This window comes from Cryptomeria japonica, chromosome 2, assembly GCF_030272615.1.
Source record: "Cryptomeria japonica chromosome 2, Sugi_1.0, whole genome shotgun sequence".
Lineage (NCBI taxonomy): Eukaryota > Viridiplantae > Streptophyta > Pinopsida > Cupressales > Cupressaceae > Cryptomeria > Cryptomeria japonica.
This window is the reverse complement of record NC_081406.1, coordinates 150,447,925-150,465,581: the sequence shown is the minus strand read 5'-3', so window position 1 is coordinate 150,465,581 and position 17,657 is coordinate 150,447,925. Positions and strand designations below refer to the sequence as shown.

General features: G+C 33.9%; 1 protein-coding gene across 1 annotated transcript; it reads right to left on the bottom strand.

Moving 5' to 3' along the window:
* Positions 1-3,973: 3,973 nt before the first annotated feature.
* LOC131071359 (probable protein disulfide-isomerase A6) lies at positions 3,974-17,404 on the bottom strand. The gene is made up of 11 exons (XM_058007165.2): positions 16,931-17,404; positions 12,516-12,600; positions 11,970-12,067; positions 11,751-11,806; positions 9,882-9,999; positions 9,558-9,585; positions 9,297-9,388; positions 8,565-8,721; positions 8,356-8,480; positions 4,448-4,547; positions 3,974-4,331 (listed from the first exon to the last, which is right to left on the bottom strand). Exons 1-11 carry the CDS (start codon positions 17,083-17,085, stop codon positions 4,260-4,262), a joined length of 1,086 nt encoding a protein of 361 aa, XP_057863148.2. The 5' UTR covers positions 17,086-17,404; the 3' UTR covers positions 3,974-4,259.
* Positions 17,405-17,657: the final 253 nt, after the last annotated feature.

Below are 17,657 nucleotides of genomic sequence, written 5' to 3'. Positions count from 1 at the left end.
CCTTCCACACCTCTTTCGGCGTACCCATTGCACACCAAGGTGCAATTGCTAGTTATTAACTTAGAAGTGACATATGAGATATATTGTGTTGTTTAATTCTTTTAACTGCGATGCAATAGAGGCCATCGCTCTTAATCTAGATGTCAATACAAAAATAAAGCTTGCATTTAAAGTCTTATTCTTTGTCTAAGTTGTCGCTATGCCATAAACAACATCCATGATATCTGTCAATCTTGAAATATACCCTATGGGGTTGATCTATGAAATGAGATAAGAAGATAACCTCTATCTGTTTAAGCTATTCTTTATGATTGAATATAAGAGGTCGATAGACCAAGATCATATGTATTTATGAATTAGAGCTAGCCAATAAGGCCTTAATGATAAGTAATGTTTCAATCGATTATAGTACTATAAGGAATCATGGAGATTTAATGAATGTGTAAGAACATTAAGATAAGGGAGACAAATGCATGTATGCATGTATATGCACATATGTGATTTGTCCATGGAGAGAAAGGGCACATGCATGTATGTGGACCGATGCACATACACTTACACATGCAATGTGCTAAGCAACAACATTTGCATACATGCAATGTGCTAAGAAGCAACATTTGCATACGTAGTTACTAATGTGAAGCATAAAATGAATCTTGAAGAGAGTAGTAACTCGAGAAGTCCTTGCATGCATTATGAATACCTCAAATTGAAACCAGAAGTTAACTTGAATACCTCCACTTAAGTCTAGAGTAGTAATCTTGAAGAGAGTAGTAACTCGAGAAGTCATTGCATACATTATGAATACCTCAAATTGAAAACAAAAGTTAACTTAAGTACATCCACTTAAGTCTAGAGTACTTTGACAAAATGGAAGTAGCCTGTCAAAAAGGTTAATCCACCCAACCAAGTCAACCAGAACTTGTAATGATGTATCAAATCAAGAACAGTGATGAACATTGACAATGCATTATGCGTGCTTTATAAAAACCTTTGGCCGAGGTGGCACAATGTTTTGCATGCATCAGTCAATTCACAAGAATCAAATACACTTCACAGTCAAAAGATAAAGAACCTATAATGTGTGACCAACTACAATCATGTAAGTTTTAAACTAAACTCAGATGGCAATGAGACCTAGTCCTATGTCTACACCCTCATGATGAAGGGTAGGGCCACTTCCATAAGGAAGGTGTGCGAGGGACCGCCAGTATGGTTGGAGGTAAAAATTCCAATTAGAAAACAAAACGTCAATAAACTCTAACCCTTCTCATTTACTTATTGCATATTAATTTATGATTAGAAGAGAAGCACAAGTTGTATATTTGCTTTTGTAATGTCATTCAAATGATGCTTTGTACATTTATTTCTTGAATTAAAATAATTTTAAAAAAAATTAAATCATTTATGTAAGTTAGCAATACCTTATTAGTGGAAATGTAAAGTATTTTCCTTATGTTTTCTTTATGAACTAATTAGCATGTTACAATTAGCCTACCTTTACCCGCCACACGAGATATGTCCCAAACCAGTATTTTCCTTATGTTTTCTTTATGAACTAATTAGCATGTTACAGTTAGCCTGCCTTTACCCGCCACACGAGATATGTCCCAAACCACTCCATGTCTTGATGTTTTGGAGTTCTCAAAACAAATGGATATATCAAAGTTTAAGTTCCAACTCGAGCAATTCGGATATCATTCTTTGAAATCCTATCCATAATTCCCTCCAAGTTCTCTTTTGTAGCCAAAGTGATTTTGGCAATAACTTTAAAATAACAACACTTTTCATCTCTTAAGATCCCAATTGTTTCACTCCTTCCAAAAACCCCAAGGACATACAAGTAATAATCTCCAAATTGCTTAAGAGGGCACTTTTCATTTCTTAAGATCCCTATTGTTTCACTCCTTCCAAAGACCCCAAGCAATATACAAGCAATGATCTCCAAATTGCTTATATGGAATTAGATCTCCAAATTGCTTAGGAGGAATTAGAGGACAAGGAGACCCATTGAACCAACAACTCAAAGCAACTAGGGAATACCCAATTAACATTCCGAAGGCAAAAGAGGGAACCCCAGACAGCCCAAGAGAAAGAACGATCCAACAGCAAATGAATGGACACTTTCAATGTTTTCTTCACAAAGGTCACACCTATAAGTAAGGGTAAGTACTTCATTTTGAGCCACGATAAACCAATTTGTTATTCATTGATGAAGTGTAACCTGCTACCAGTCAATGAGACATACAATTCAATCAATTAAAGATCCAATACTTGAAAATTGTCTCTAAGAAGAGAGGAGAAGTTGGAATGAAATTACATATTATTGATTTGTTACAGGCAAATCCATAATTTTAAAAGATGAATGAATCTGTTGTTCCCAACCATGGCCAAATCCCAAAGAAAAATGAATCAGTCGTTCCCAACCATGGCCAAATGAAACCCAATAAATAGATCATTTTATTTCGTCTTACAATGTTTTTTTACTCATTTTATGGCAGATGTCCCTCAGACAGAATTTCATTTTGTCTTACAATGTTTTTTCAATAATTTTATGGCAGATGTCCCTCAGACAGAATTTTAGTGCAATAGCGATTGTAATTTGGAAGACTATTCAGAACATTTTTCTATCGCCCTTGAAATATGTTTGGTTAGAACGCATATAACAAGCTAGTACTCAATAAACTTCTGTAATTTGATTGGGGTCTCAACAAATAATGGAGTGGGATCATTTCCAAGCTAGAGAAATATATCCTTTGAATTGTGTTGCGTATGTGTATGGTTTGTACATCATTTGCATCTTTTGGACGTGTAAAATAGTGATCATGCCATTTAATACGTTGAAATATTAAACACGCACAAGTTGAAATATTCACCTCTTTTTGTGATCATTTTGCCGACAAATGCTGGTTACAAGTCAAGGCTCCTTTGAGAAAGTGTAATAGGTACATAACCTCATCTTTCCAGAGGTGGGCTAAGTGATCTTCAAGACAAAGGAGGGGTTCGGCTTATCTTTCATTTCTCAAAATTTCCTGGAGTAAACTACTGTTACAAACATAATACAGCTATCAACATATGCCAATGACACGTATAATACACTCTCCTCCTTCAAAAGTTAAAACCATGCCTACATATCAATACAGATCATATAAAGGCCAGAACAAATAAACTTAAGACTGCAAGGCCCATTTAAGTGTGCAACTATGTAAATGAAGATTCAACTGTCAAAACTAGTCCTCAAAGCTACCCATACTTCAATCGTGTTATGAATATATGTATTTATAATTAAAAGCTTTACAGGAATTAGAAAAAATGGATCAAGTCATTTTTGGTTTCTCGAAATGGAAACCACATCAACAAATTTACACGTATAATACATACTCTCCTCCTTCAAAAGTTAAAACCATGCCTACATATCAATACAGATCATATAAAGGCCAGAACAAATAAACTTAAGACTGCAAGGCCCATTTAAGTGTGCAAATATGTAAATGAAGATTCAACTGTCAAAACTAGTCCTCAAAGCTACCCATACTTCAATCGTGTTATGAATATATGTATTTATAATTAAAAGCTTTACAGGAATTAGAAAAAATGGGTCAAGTCATTTTTGGTTTCTCGAAATGGAAACCACATCAACAAATTTAATAAAAAATATGCATGATGAATACCAACTTGTTAAAGCATATGACTACCCTTCGATGTTACAACCAGCTTGGAGAAATATAAGGCCAAAAATGATTAATCACTAATTGTGTATTGGTCAAACTCTAGCAGAACTTCTATAATAGAAATGAAAATTAGGTAAGGGCTTTATCTTGATGATAGTATTCAGACTGCCTGAAATATTGGTCATCTACAGAAAGTATGCCTTTACTGTTGAGAGTATATTTGTGTTGAAATTACCCATTTAAGAAATAAAGATATTTATAGCACTTTGCCATAGAACATATACTCACCCATTCTGATGATATAAGTTAAAATAGATATCTCAATATCATGGAGCAATCATTGGATGTATTCTCGCCATTGTTGACATAAATAGCAAAAAGACAAGTGTACAAATTATTAGTGACTCAATTTACCCTGTGTGGCTCCTATCAAGAAAACAATGGTAAAAAGAAGAATGACACTTGTTTCCCTTCTATTGTGCTACTCAAATAACTCTCAATCATGAAAATCTATCATTCTCATTTAGCGCTGCCTAATTGATTGAATGATTCTGCTAGCTGAAGTCTGTTAGTGATCGAAAAGCCAGATTACTGTGATGCAAAAGATGATAGAATGTTCTTCTTGACAATGAACTCATCTGCTTTTGTGGGGCTAACAGACTGCACAGAAACATCATGATTGTTAAGGACATGTTTCAGTAAACAATAAGGGACTCCTGGGGAAAACTAATTGAACAAGGAAACAAAGCTTTTTATCAAGCGTAAAAAAGTCTCACCTTTTCAAGAATGCGGTCAAGTCGATCAACCTCATTCTTTGCATAGTTCACACCCTTCTCTATTGTCTTTTTTGCAGCCTTCACATAAACCTTTGCAAAACTGCAACAATTATTAAAGACATATTAAGAAATTTTCATCAGAGACAAACAGAAGCTGCTTCATCATATCTATAAGTATTGTTAATATTCACGATATCAAGATACAGAATTTATATCAATTACATGAAAAAGTGTTTAATGACATCATAATAATTTCTGAATAATTTTTCATCAAAATTACAAGATTATCCTGAACAGTAATTATGCACCATCCTATTGGCTAAAAGATGTGTCATAAATTAGTCAACAATATTTAAGTTCATGGATACTTAAAAAAAAATATGTTTATTAAGATGTGTCATAAATTAGTCAACAATATCTAAGGTAGTGGGGTCTCATAATACGAAGTGGTATCTGGCTTGAAGATAATCTAAGAATTAATTTTGCATCCTCGTCACACAAGTTCAGAGAATCTATTCATTAAAGTCATAGGACCTAGGTGAATGAAACACTTTCTTTGTGAAACATAATTGTAGAAAGAACCATAAACATGTGAATGTCATCAATAGTCCAAAAGAGACCAACAAACTGAAAAGCACAAGTATGATTACAGCTCTTCTCTAAAGCAAAATGCAAACAAACAGGAAAAGTGGTGAACAAAAAAACATAAAATAAAGTAAACAAGTTGTGAAACAATGGGAGATCTCTTGAAATCAATGATACCGGTTCATCTGTGACATTGCCCAAATCTAGGTCTGGTTCGAACTTGTTCTAGATTTTAGGCCAACTTGGATAGAGGATCTGTCAAGGGGGGTGTTTTGGATGGTGGGTGTGTCACAAATGCACCCAAGGCAAATCCTCTAAAAAAGAGAATTTGTTTTTAATGATTTTCAGACTTCGGCTTTGAATAGTGAAGACAAAAAACAAAAGCCCTAACCCGAAAAGTAACACTAAAGCATTTGAAACACTAAAGCATACTCATTTTGCCTCATTGTGAATACAAATGGCAAAAGTCAGTCATTCTTGCTTGACATTACATGAATAGAGTTGAGAATTGATCATTCAAGGTTCCAAAGCAATTAGATTGCTGTTTCTACATTTGCAAGAGCTTATTCATTGTCAAGATCATATAGGAATTTTTTTGGAAAATAAGTTTTTTTAGTTTTTTCATTTATGTTTTACAAAATTCTATGAATCTATGTTTTAAAATATTAAATGAGCACGCTATATACAATTATTTGTTTTCATTTGATTGGAGTATGTTGTATACCGAACTTATTGCCTTGGGGCTTACAGTGGCAAACAATTCTCGATCTGGCTGCTGACCCACACTTCAAGACAGACCCAAATTCTCCACTACATGAGTATGTTGAAACAATACAAAAAGTTCAAGGTGGCGGGGAATATGTTTGCATTTGCAGTAATTGTCATGTAATGTATACATGCTCATCAGTCATGAGAAAGTTCATTTGTGTGGTATTTGCTAGAATGGGCATCGAAACTTACCAAAGAAAGAATGGTTTACATGTGTCACACTCTCAGATGACGCAATATTTTAGAAAGTAAGAGAAAGTTATTGAAGCAATGGGCTATAGAAGGAATCATCATTTAGAAAAGGAACTTGAGAAATGAAGCACAGCTTCTCCCATCTAGTCCTAAAGTTGTGATAGAGAGCCACCCATTTTTAGCCCCACCTCAAAAACAACTCACTTCATATTAAAGGTCAAGTGACCATTAGAAATGGGATTTCAAAATGAATCCTAAGAGATTGTTAACTCACCATATTGGCAAGAAATGATGAAAAAAATTAATGAGGCTACAAAAGGGTACAAGGGCCTAAGTTATGAGAAGTTGCATCGCACCTTATTGAAGAAAAAAAAAAGTGAACCTTGTAGAAGAATCATTGAGGCCCATTAGAAATTCGTGAAAAGAGACCAACATCCAGACTTTCCAATGGATGGAAGGATGCCAAAAGTCAGCCCTTAATCAATGTAATTGTAGTGTTGCTGGAACAGGCAATGTTTATAAAAGCCATGGATTGTGAGGAGCAAGGACGCAAAATTTATTGTTGAAATTTTCGTAGAGACATGGAGAAAGTTATTCAAAATATTGTTAGACATTTGATTAGTTGGTTGAGGAATGTTATTGACATCTTTTAGACACCTTGTCTTGCGCACTTCCTCAACCTTATGCTACAAAAAAAGACAACAAAAATGATAGGATCAAACATGTGAATGCTGGGGGGAAAGAGATCCAAATTTTGACACCAACTGTGCTGCCGGATATTCAAAACATTCTGAATTTGAAGCTACTGGAGGTAAATATAGCAATATAAAATTTAACAACTTAATTTTTTATCTCGAGTATGTTTCCTTCTTTGATAATTTTTTATCTCGAGTATGTTTCCTTCTTTAATAATTTTTTTTATTTTCATTTTTTAATAGGTTACTGAGACATGTTTCACCTTCCAGACAATCATCTTGAGACAATTTCTGAAAGTTTAGAATAAACTTTCTAGCATGATCATCAACCATTTTGGTTCATATAGGGTCATTCCAACACTAAAAGGGAAGCAAATACTGAGCAAATGATCTTATATGGCATTGGTGGGAATGTGTGGAATATCTTCTTAGTTTTATTGACGTAAATAAACATTGTTTAGGAGAGGCAGATTTTGGAGCAATTCAAAGACATTTTAGTGAAGATAGATCACCGCAGACTTTGGATAATTAATAGCAGATACGAAGGATAAGTTCCCTCTTTTCCAAAATATTTAAATGTAATATATCAATTAAATCAAACTGCTAGATTGCAGTTTCTAAAGTTGATATCATATTTATAGTTAATTCTGCTGCTATAATTGAGTCTTGAATTTTATTATTTAAACAAAAATAAGGAAATTTTAAAAGGGGGCATTACACATTCAATACATAGATTTTGGATATGGCAACTACCGACAGTGCAATTCAAAGCATTATGTCACATTGCAATGGAGATTTTTTTTTTTCAACGTAACTCCAAAGTTTATTGCACAAAGTATGGCATTTAAAATGAAAATGCCAGCAGAGCTATGATGTAAGTGTCTAAACATGCTTTCACTTAATTGGTTAACAAATTAAACATAACTTTATGGAGTGCTTCTGACAAAGTGAAAAGCCATCACCCATGTTCTATAAGCATTAACTTTGAAGCACATATGATTGAACCATGAAAAGGGAACTAGCAACCCACCTTGGGCCACTCTCAGAAATTACTCAAAATCTCCTATATATTTTTGGATCCAAGCATGCCAACTTAGGAATATGAGACCTGCCTTGGTGAACAAGGAGGACCTTTTAATATTATGTACTACTGTTTACAAAAAAAGTTTACCAGTATGGTTAAAACCTTATGACCAGGCCAAGGGAGTAATTCAGGTCTTGCAAATCCACCTACTCCCAAGAATAAAATAACGAATAATCTTAATGTAATTCTCCCTGTTTGTTGTTCACATAGACTTTATGCATGCAAGTATTTCAACTTTCAAGATTATCAGCTCAAAAAGCAACTTCCAAAACAATTTCTGATCAAACAACAATTACAAAATTCCAAAATTTCAAAATATCAAAATCAGAATGTGCGTGTGAAAAGACTACAAATAAAGTGATTAGTTAAGTCCATACTAATAAAATTTGATGAATAAAAAAGGTAAACCAATTCATCATTGTTTTACTAAGCTTCCTCCAGCTATTAGTGTCAGGACTCGGTACCATAACTTGGTGATATGAAAACACATATTGCCTTATTCATGGAGTTTGATAGAAACAACTGACAACATGCATTTAATTGTCTTTAATTTGGCATGAACATTTCAGTGATTCGAGAAGTACCTTGCAGGAGCACCAACCAATTTTGCAGATTCCTCCTCAAATTTTGCCAAAACAGCCTTGCGTTCATCTTCAGCAGCAGCCAAAAATTCTTTTACCAAATCCTCCATGCTTGGAACTTTGCCAGCCTACAGCAACAACAAAAGGCATCACAATTTATAATGTATGCTTTATAAAACACCCATAATAGTTGAAGAATGTTTGTATCCTACAAGAGATGTCAGGCGGCCCTGCCCATCACGATTTGTACCAGCCCTCTCATTGATAAAAGCAACAAAGTCATCCAAATCACGACCACCATCATAATCTTCACCAGCCTTATTGGTCTTAGGGAAGAATTTTAATGTTGGAAATCCACCAACACCATACCTGCCACCATTGTAGTAAAAGATCTGTTACTAGTTGCATATGAAAGATAAAATTAAACAAAATAAATACAAAGAGCAAGTCTGGTCACCAGCATTCGTGAATCTTAGGAATGAACCGTCCATTATGTTGTGTCATATTTTTCACAGCAGTCATGATAGCATATATCACAGTTATGTTTATCCACAAAAGAACATTGTGTATATTTCCATCCAGTAATTATATCTGATGTTAATATACTTTTCTAAATTCTTCTTTGTTAGTCTTTATTTAAAATCATGATGCCTCTTCTATGGTGCACTTTATAATTTCAAAATTTTGTCATCCTTGAATTTTACCCTAGAGGCTTTATGATTCACTCTAAATAATTAATCTTAAGATTCAGCTATATGGTACAAAAATATAAGAACTTTTGTAGAACCATAAAAGTATTTGCAGTGCACCACTACAAGCTTCTCAAAACATATTACACAAGTAGTTCTACTGTCTGCAAATGATAATTACAAGAAGGGTTTGTGTAATAAAATGTACAAATGACCCTCATAACTGTAAGCATGAGAATTTGCCAAGAAACTTACTTTTCTGCAAGGTCCTTGTGTTTATCAGCATCAACATTTGCAATCACTACATCTTTCTCAAATTTGTATGCTGTAGCAACATTTTCGTATACCTGCAATCAAAAAGTAATAACTGTTATTAGGATAACAATAATCCAGTATCTTGAGCGTAGAACAATTCATTACAATCTAATTTTCTTTTGATGTTATATCAACCATTTATATTGTGAAACAAATAGCTTTAAATTTAGTAAAAATAAAGTAACACATTTTTTCACTTACAGGAGCCAGATTTTTGCAATGACCACACCTGCAATCAAGACATGAACACTTCACATTCAAGAAATAGTTTTGCAAACTATACAAAAATAAGATGATAGGAGAGATAAACTGAAATGCATGCCATCATATTGTGTTATTTTTAATAGAAACGAAAAGGGATCAAAAACATCAATCACAAAAATCAGATAGAAGACATACAAAGCAATATCTCTTATCATAAATTTTTAGTGATACAACCATAGCATACAATTTCTGAATACAGTAGAATAGAAGCATCATAAACGAAATGAAAAAGTCCCTAAAGACAAAACTATAATGGATTACCATGGTGCATAAAACTCGACAAGAACATCTTTTGATTCATCCAGAACAACTGAGTCAAAATTCTCAGGTGATAACACCACTACCTCAGATTGGGGAGCAGTCACTTTCACATGAATACCTGCATTAATTGCATTTGCTATGTGAGTAAACATAAAGTTATTATGTGAACACACACATGAAATTCATGAAATTCAGTGATAGGATCCCATTCTAAGAAAGGCGGGTTTAACTCTCTGACTAAATAAGGTCTGCAAATGACAACACCAGAAACCTCCACAAATTCATCAAAAAAGTTGACAATTAAGGAGATATATAAAGCTAGAAAACAAAAGTCATTGCTCATTTGAAACAAAAACAAGGAGTTAATTATTAAGACAAGCTACTAGCCCTGCTTGATAAAAGTTCCATATTGCTCATTTTGAAACAAAATCAATTAATTATACATATTATTACAGACAAGCTACTAACCCTGCTAGGTAGAAGATTCAAACATTTTAAAACAATAACAACTTTTTTGTTGTAGCAGGTTAAGTGAGTGTGAATATTTATTAAGTTATTTGTACACAAAGTAAAAGCTCAAAACCGAGATGTAAGGTTTCTATAAAAAGTATTCAATATAGGTCTATTGAACAGTCATGTAGACAAGATGTTTGAACTACAAGATGAATTAAAAGCATAGTAGCCGGAAACTCCTTTGTCCCTCCCTGGGCACGCGTATCCCTGTATCCAATACAGCTCAGATACAAGTAGAATATTGTACCCATGCATGCCCAAAAATCCTTGATTTCCATCCATGCTAGATACTATGTGATTTGATTTTTAAAAAAATTTGATGTAAATCTTCCTAAATTTAATTTTAAAAAACTTCATTCATGCATTTTTTTTTAAATGGTATTAACAAAACATAAACCAAAGGAGAAAGACAAATGAAATGTTTTTCTATTTTAGTGACCCATTTTTTGGGTTATCTTCCAATGCAACTCTACGATTTTTGCATATTGTAAAATGTTATATCAACTTATCATTATTTATGTAGCAATTAAGTGTCTATATTGCTTTTGAAGTAAGGAAAATCTCCTCAAATGACTTGGAAAATTTGGTTAAATATATGTGTATGTGTTTTTATGAATGACGTATCCAGCCGTATCCATATTGGGGGTCTTAAAAAATGGCCATACCCGTATCCGATACCGTATCTGTGTCCATGCAACTTTGCTTAAAAGTTAGGTGGAAAATGCCATGAAAATCTTATATTTCAGATGAAACTGAAAGCAGAGTGTTTCCAATCATAGACATCATTAAAAGTTCAAATTCTTGCCACTTGCTGTTTAATCCAGGGTTTGCTACAATACAGCATACAACTCATTATTTTCTTGACTTTGCTAAGTGGGCTATATTGCTTCCAAAAGCTTCTTAAAGAATTCTGCACAACTTGGGAAGTATCAGTCAATGCAAGAACATCTTAAGCAAGAATTAAATGGCTCTCTATAGTTTAAGGCTGTTTTAGCAAAGCTTAGAATTGCATTTAAAATACATGAAAGTGCTCAATCTAGGATTCCGAGTCCCTTCTAATTATAGCCTTTGAGGAACTTCGTACTTTGAAGCGGTGACCATAATCCTACAATTCAGATAGTTTTGTTTTATTTATGTAAGATTAAGCAATCAGATTCCAATCTAATAAATGGTCACAGAATCACATGCATATCAAGTACATGTTTCTCCCACAGAAAAAAAGACACCTACGAACCTATCAATGTGAGGGAACATTACACTGAAGCATATCTATCATATTGACAACTTGCCATAGCACTGGACATAAGTAGTGGATAAACATATGGAGGAAAATAATCTAAAAAAAAATTAACATACCTTCCTCAGTATTCACAAACTCAGCAAGCTCTTCTGCAGTACGGCCACCTTTATAGCTGCAGAAACAAAGCAGATAATCACATGTTAAGTGTATTTAAAATGCACATGCAATCAAAAACACTATTTATAAGAATCTAAATAAAGTTTTAAATTGATTTTCAAAAAACTTCTAAATGCAATCAATATGTTGTACATGTAGAGCCAAATTTGTTCACTTACTCTTTTGGTTCCAATGATCCTTTGGGGAACCACTTGATAGTAGGAAAACCAGAGACGCCATACTTTGAGCATATACTTTTATGCTCGTCACAATCAACCTAAAAAGAGACAATTTAAGATACGAAAAAAATTTAGCACAAACAACACACTAAATGGATAAATTAGTAGTTTTGTCTGACAATTAAACGCTCAAATATTCAAGACAGCAATATTCACAACTAAAACCAAAGTCTTTCACAAGATCATACCCCAAAAAACTAGAAATGTCAGCAAAATACCAGATGAATTTGTAAAGAAAAACATAGAGAAATAGATATGAAAATTAGTCTCGTTAACAAAATGACAAATTAGCATCTTGAATATAGATGTTTGCAGCAATAATCACTCAACAACAGACTTAAAATAATACAAGACAATCTGCAAAAGCCGAATAGTTTTAAGAAAAAAAAGATAAATAATACACGTAAAATAATACTCTAAATAGTTGTCAAAATAAAAATTTGCATACCGTTTCTGTGTATGTCTGAATATCAATCAGTTTCTCACCTTTGCTATCAAAACAGATTTGGCCTTCTTGAAACTTGCCCCAAGTTTCTCATATTCAGGTGCAAGTTTTTTACAATGTCCACACCTGAAATAAAGAAACAAAACCAAAATTTATAACAGTAACATGTATCAGACACTAGACTGAACAGTTTACACATATACTTAATCTCAGACATCGCATCAATAATGTAGAAGAAATTGAGGTCCTTCAGGGATAACATAAAGCCCAATGAAACTAAATATAAAATAAAAATATCATAGCACAGAGTATACTTAACGGGTTTCAGAGATTATGATATATCAAAATTTACACATATTTCCAGATAAAGAAAAACATAACAAATATTCCAATATAGACAGAAATATTCTAAATCTTTAAAATTATGATTTTGATAAAAAAGAATTCCCCGTTACATTAAGAACAAATTTCAAAATATATAATGAATTTAAGATGTAAACAAGATTCACTACAAACAAATCTTTTTTGTAGACACATATCATACTTGTAATCAATTCCATATTGAAAACACATGAGACAATCGATGCATGCATTTAACATGCAAATTCACAAAGGAGAGTGAGTACAGTTTGTCATGAATTTATAAGAACTTCAACAAAAAAAACAATGTATAGTTTTTTTTCGGAAATGAACCACAACCAAACCACAGATATGGACAGGTCACCAAGAATGAATACTTCAACAAAAAAACTATGTATAGTTTTTTTGTTTGGAAATGAACCACACCCAAACCACAAATGGACAGGTCACCGAGAATGAAAACTTCAACGAAAAATTTTTGGAAATGAACCACACCCAAACCAAAGATGGGCAGGTCACCAAGAGGGCTGGTAGCTCAGTCGTAGAGCACCCCGGCAACAAATGGAAGGTCCTAGGTTTGACTCCTAGCTGATCCATTAAAAATTTAAAATGGTATCAAAACCCAGGTTAGCAGAACCAGGCCAAGCTAGGATCTCTATGAATCTATAGTGTAGTTCTGGAGTGTTGGAAAATGAGTCACACCTGAACCAAAGATGGACTAGTCAGCAAGGGGGGCCAGTAGATTAGTGGTAGAGCATCCCAGCAGCAAATGGGAGGTACTGGGTTCGACACCTAGCTGGTCCACGAAAAATTAACACCTGGGACTGGAAATGTAAAGTTATTTAAAAGTTTAGTATTTGACTAGCGTAGGAAAAAATGTGCACTCTATATCTCTGTGGCCAAGCTAAAGAGCCATACATGAATAATCCTAGTATTTTCTAAAGATTAGGGCATTTAGCACAATATTAACAAGGTAAATCTGCTTGAGATGCTGAATCATTAGTCTGTTTCCAGTAAATGAAAGGCATATATATTGAATAAATTAATAATCATTTATATTGATCATACATTTGACCTCACTAATTTGCAATTGTTGAGGGCTCACTTATGGCACTTTTAAACAAATACTAGATTTAAAAATATCAATGTAAAATTTGACAGAAACAAGAAATTCAAAGGTAGTGAAACTGGCAACATGGAGCTTGAAAATTTGAAAATCAAGCTGTCAATTTCATGAGCACACTTCTGGAATTGAACCAACACATAAGTTACCCAATAGAGCGGCTTTCATGGCAATAGTAACCAGTCAGAATTCCATGTTCATGACTCCAACTAGTTAATGTCACTTCCCCAACAACGTTCCCCTGTTTTATTGTTTAATCTTTGAGTACAACAAAACCACTTTTCATATAGGTCCAAATGCTTTCCCCTAAATGAACAACATTGTGGGTTTCAACTTTCAAGTTCCAGAACTACAAGATTCCCTAAATTGAAAATCTTGCAAATAAAGATAATGAGCTAAGAATGTCTCAATTTCCAATTCAAAATAGAAGAAAGTATAAAAAATTAACTTGGAACATTCTCAATTTCTTAAAGGCACCACTTGCAAAGGCCTAATTATCAGCTTCATAAATCTGGCTTGCCATCAGAAAAACAATATTTCAAATCCTAGTAGACATAATAGATTATCTAATCCAATGAGCATTTCAATCAATTTACTTCAGTCTAAAGCTCAGTGGCCATTCTTCAAAAACACCTCCAAATGTATTTTTGGAAAATTTTGCAAAACAGTGACATGTTTGTCTGTGCATTATCTCATTGTTTCAACTTTAAAGCGATCAAAACATTGCCCAAAAAATAGTGGGAACTCAACAAAACGATAATTCAATAGCACTAGCATAGGAGGAAACTAACCAGTACATGCAAAAAGGATGTATGTTCATATGCAAAAAGGCCTACAGCACTAGCATGACCGGGGTTCAACAACCACCTTAGGATGTGACAATAAGAAAAATACTCCATATTATGTTTCCTTTTAATAGATAAATTCCTGAAATAGAACAAACATATTTGGTTTCATGTTGACAGGTACCGTGAGCAATATAGCTCACTAATCACAGCCGAAGACAACAGATCTAAGAGCAGAATAGGTTGTTAGCACTTTTCATAAAAATAATGAAAAAAAAGAATTACTTTCACTATCACCAGACCTAGTCTCTATTTTCCAGCAGGAAAATTAGTAAAAGATATTCTAGAATCTCAGTTTTCCTTCAAACAAGGAAGGGTTAGCCTTTAAAATAATCGATTTAAAGTGTAGATATTTTTACACCATTCTTTAAAATTAGATTTGCAAAAAGGTAAAACTTCTCTAAAGCATTGGCATTTCATAGAAAAACATTCCAAAAAAGAAAACGGAAATCAAAATACTAAATTGTACTCTTTAAGACTTATGCTTGACATACAAAGTTTTTAATTAAGAAAAACCACAAAATTCCTAAATTAAAATGATAAGTATCATTTAACATAATACTCCCATGTAAGTAAAAAATCTAGGTTGCCGGTTCATGTTCGGGTTTGAAAAACTGATATGCCGGTACGGCAAAATTTTGAAAAGGGGTTTGGGTTCGTTAGTACAAAAACATGTAAATTATATATATATATATATAGATATATATGCAGCCTATAAGCATGAATTAAGATTAGCATGTCACATAGCATGATATAAACAACAAAACCAACATAAACTTGTAATCATAGCATCATGATCATACCATAACAGCATCATATACATCAAGTTTAATATCAAAATGATAAAATATTCAAGTATCATTGTTTCAACTTTCAACAATTTAGAGTTTGATCATCAAATGGATTCTCTAATTTCCTATATCAATGCCAATGCCACTTACACTTGCACTTTAAGTTTGCTCGCTATCTGAGTCATCAAATGCAACAAGCTAAGAAGTGAAAGCATCCAAATCAGTATGCTCTGGATCTATATCCCACATCTTCATTTCCCCTTGCTTGTGTGAAATGAGCCAAGTTAATGTTTTAAAACTCACTTTTGGGGTTATAAGTGACAGTCCTAGGAAATATTAGTTAGCATTAACCATAGTAGTGAGTTTCGGCAATTATGGGCAACTTGTAAGTACTTTCCAAGTAACATGCGAGGCAGTAGAGCTGAGTGTGATGAAAAAGTCCGGAAAAACACAGAAACCTAATGAAAAACAACACGAAACTATTGAAAACAGTTGCTATACATTGTATTTTATCTTTGTAGTGATTTTTTGCTGAAATTTCTCACCAATTATGAATCAAAAACCAGTGTCTACGTACTTGCCAAGTACGGATCTCAACTGTATATAATAGTGACATCCAAACCCAACGGATGGCTACTGGAATTCAGAGGTGATTTTGGAGAGAATTGATGTTCTGTCGAGAGCTCCACTGGGAAGCGAAAAGGAGATGCCTAGAGGTACCTCAAATTTCCAAATCCTAGGAACAATATGTGACTAGGGAAATGGAATGGAGAGGGTAACCAGGCGACGGGGATCCATCTACATAGAACAAAGGGCAGAATTGATGCATCCAATCCCAATGGAGAGGGGCAAGGCTAATTTCCATAGAAATGAAGCGTCCAACTCCAAGTAACAAGGCCGGATGAAATTTGCATTTACGTTGGACTGAACTGAAAAAGCGGGTATCGATCTGAAATGCACAAACCAATCCTAGGCTAATGCAAGGCCCAGTTAACTTTGTTGGAGACTGGGAAATTTGCCAGCACAAAACCAAAATATTGAATCTTACACAAATCAAGAACACCCGATACAGAAAATAAAAATGAAAAAATCGATAGGCACTCAAGTTAGATACACAAATAACACTTTTACGCTAATTCTATGAATCCGAGATACGAATCGCATTAAAAATTCCAAAAAACTAAATTAGATGGCAAAGTAGTTTACAATTCGTCCAATCTCGAGGTAAAACAAGAAAAAACTAAAATCCAACCAATGTATGCCTCCAAAAAACGGATCGGACAGTAAAGCATTTAAAAAAACGGAAACTTCTAAAAACATAAAAGTAAATTACTGACCATGGTGCGTAAAATTCGACGAGCGCACCCTTATCTTTGCCCACTTCATTGTCAAATGTATCGGGAGTTAGGGCCACCACGTCATCGGATCGAACCTGCACAATCAAAGCTGCGAAGGCAAGCCCGGCAAAAGCTAAGATCCATATTTTGTTCATTGTGGATCTGAATAAATTCTCCAGAACCTATTAAAACCCTCAAAACCCTAAAGCACAACTGAATCTTACGATGTACAGAACCTAAAGTGCGCTATTTTGAAGACAGATTTGGCTGCGATCTCCGTGTATTTATATTGGAAGGCTTGCCCAAATGATCAGCAGTCACACTACCCCTCTTTGACCTATTCCAAGCTTTTACCTTAGCTGAGCCTTATTTAGCACTCGATATTAAGGCAATATTACTAACCTTATTTAATATTGCTTTGAAAATTCGAGTAAATTCAGTGCCGTTGCGTCACGCTGCCGGAATGCCTAAGTGGGGGTATGAATTTGGCGGTCAGTCAATGTTTTTAATGATGCAAGGACCAACTTAATTTGTGAAAATTAAATGAACATTTTATCCACACCTTTAATGGAAGTTGTACCTTAACATACCCTCCAAAATATTTAGCGTTATATGTGTATGAAAATAGGTAAGATAAATTTATTAATTTTTATTGTTTTTCTTTTGAGCTTAATAATGTCAAAGTTTCCAAAGGAGCGTTTCTATAAATGTAATTCGGTAATGCTAG

Excerpts from the sequence above, each read along its gene's own strand:
- LOC131071359 (XM_058007165.2), bottom strand. The coding sequence starts at position 17,085 with ATGAACAAAATATGGATCTTAGCTTTTGCCGGGCTTGCCTTCGCAGCT. Across the intron at positions 9,586-9,881 it reads GTCGAGTTTTATGCACCATG|GTGTGGTCATTGCAAAAATC; the intron begins GTAATCCATTAT and ends TCTTGATTGCAG. Across the intron at positions 8,481-8,564 it reads AGGGCCGCCTGACATCTCTT|GCTGGCAAAGTTCCAAGCAT; the intron begins GTAGGATACAAA and ends TTGTTGCTGTAG.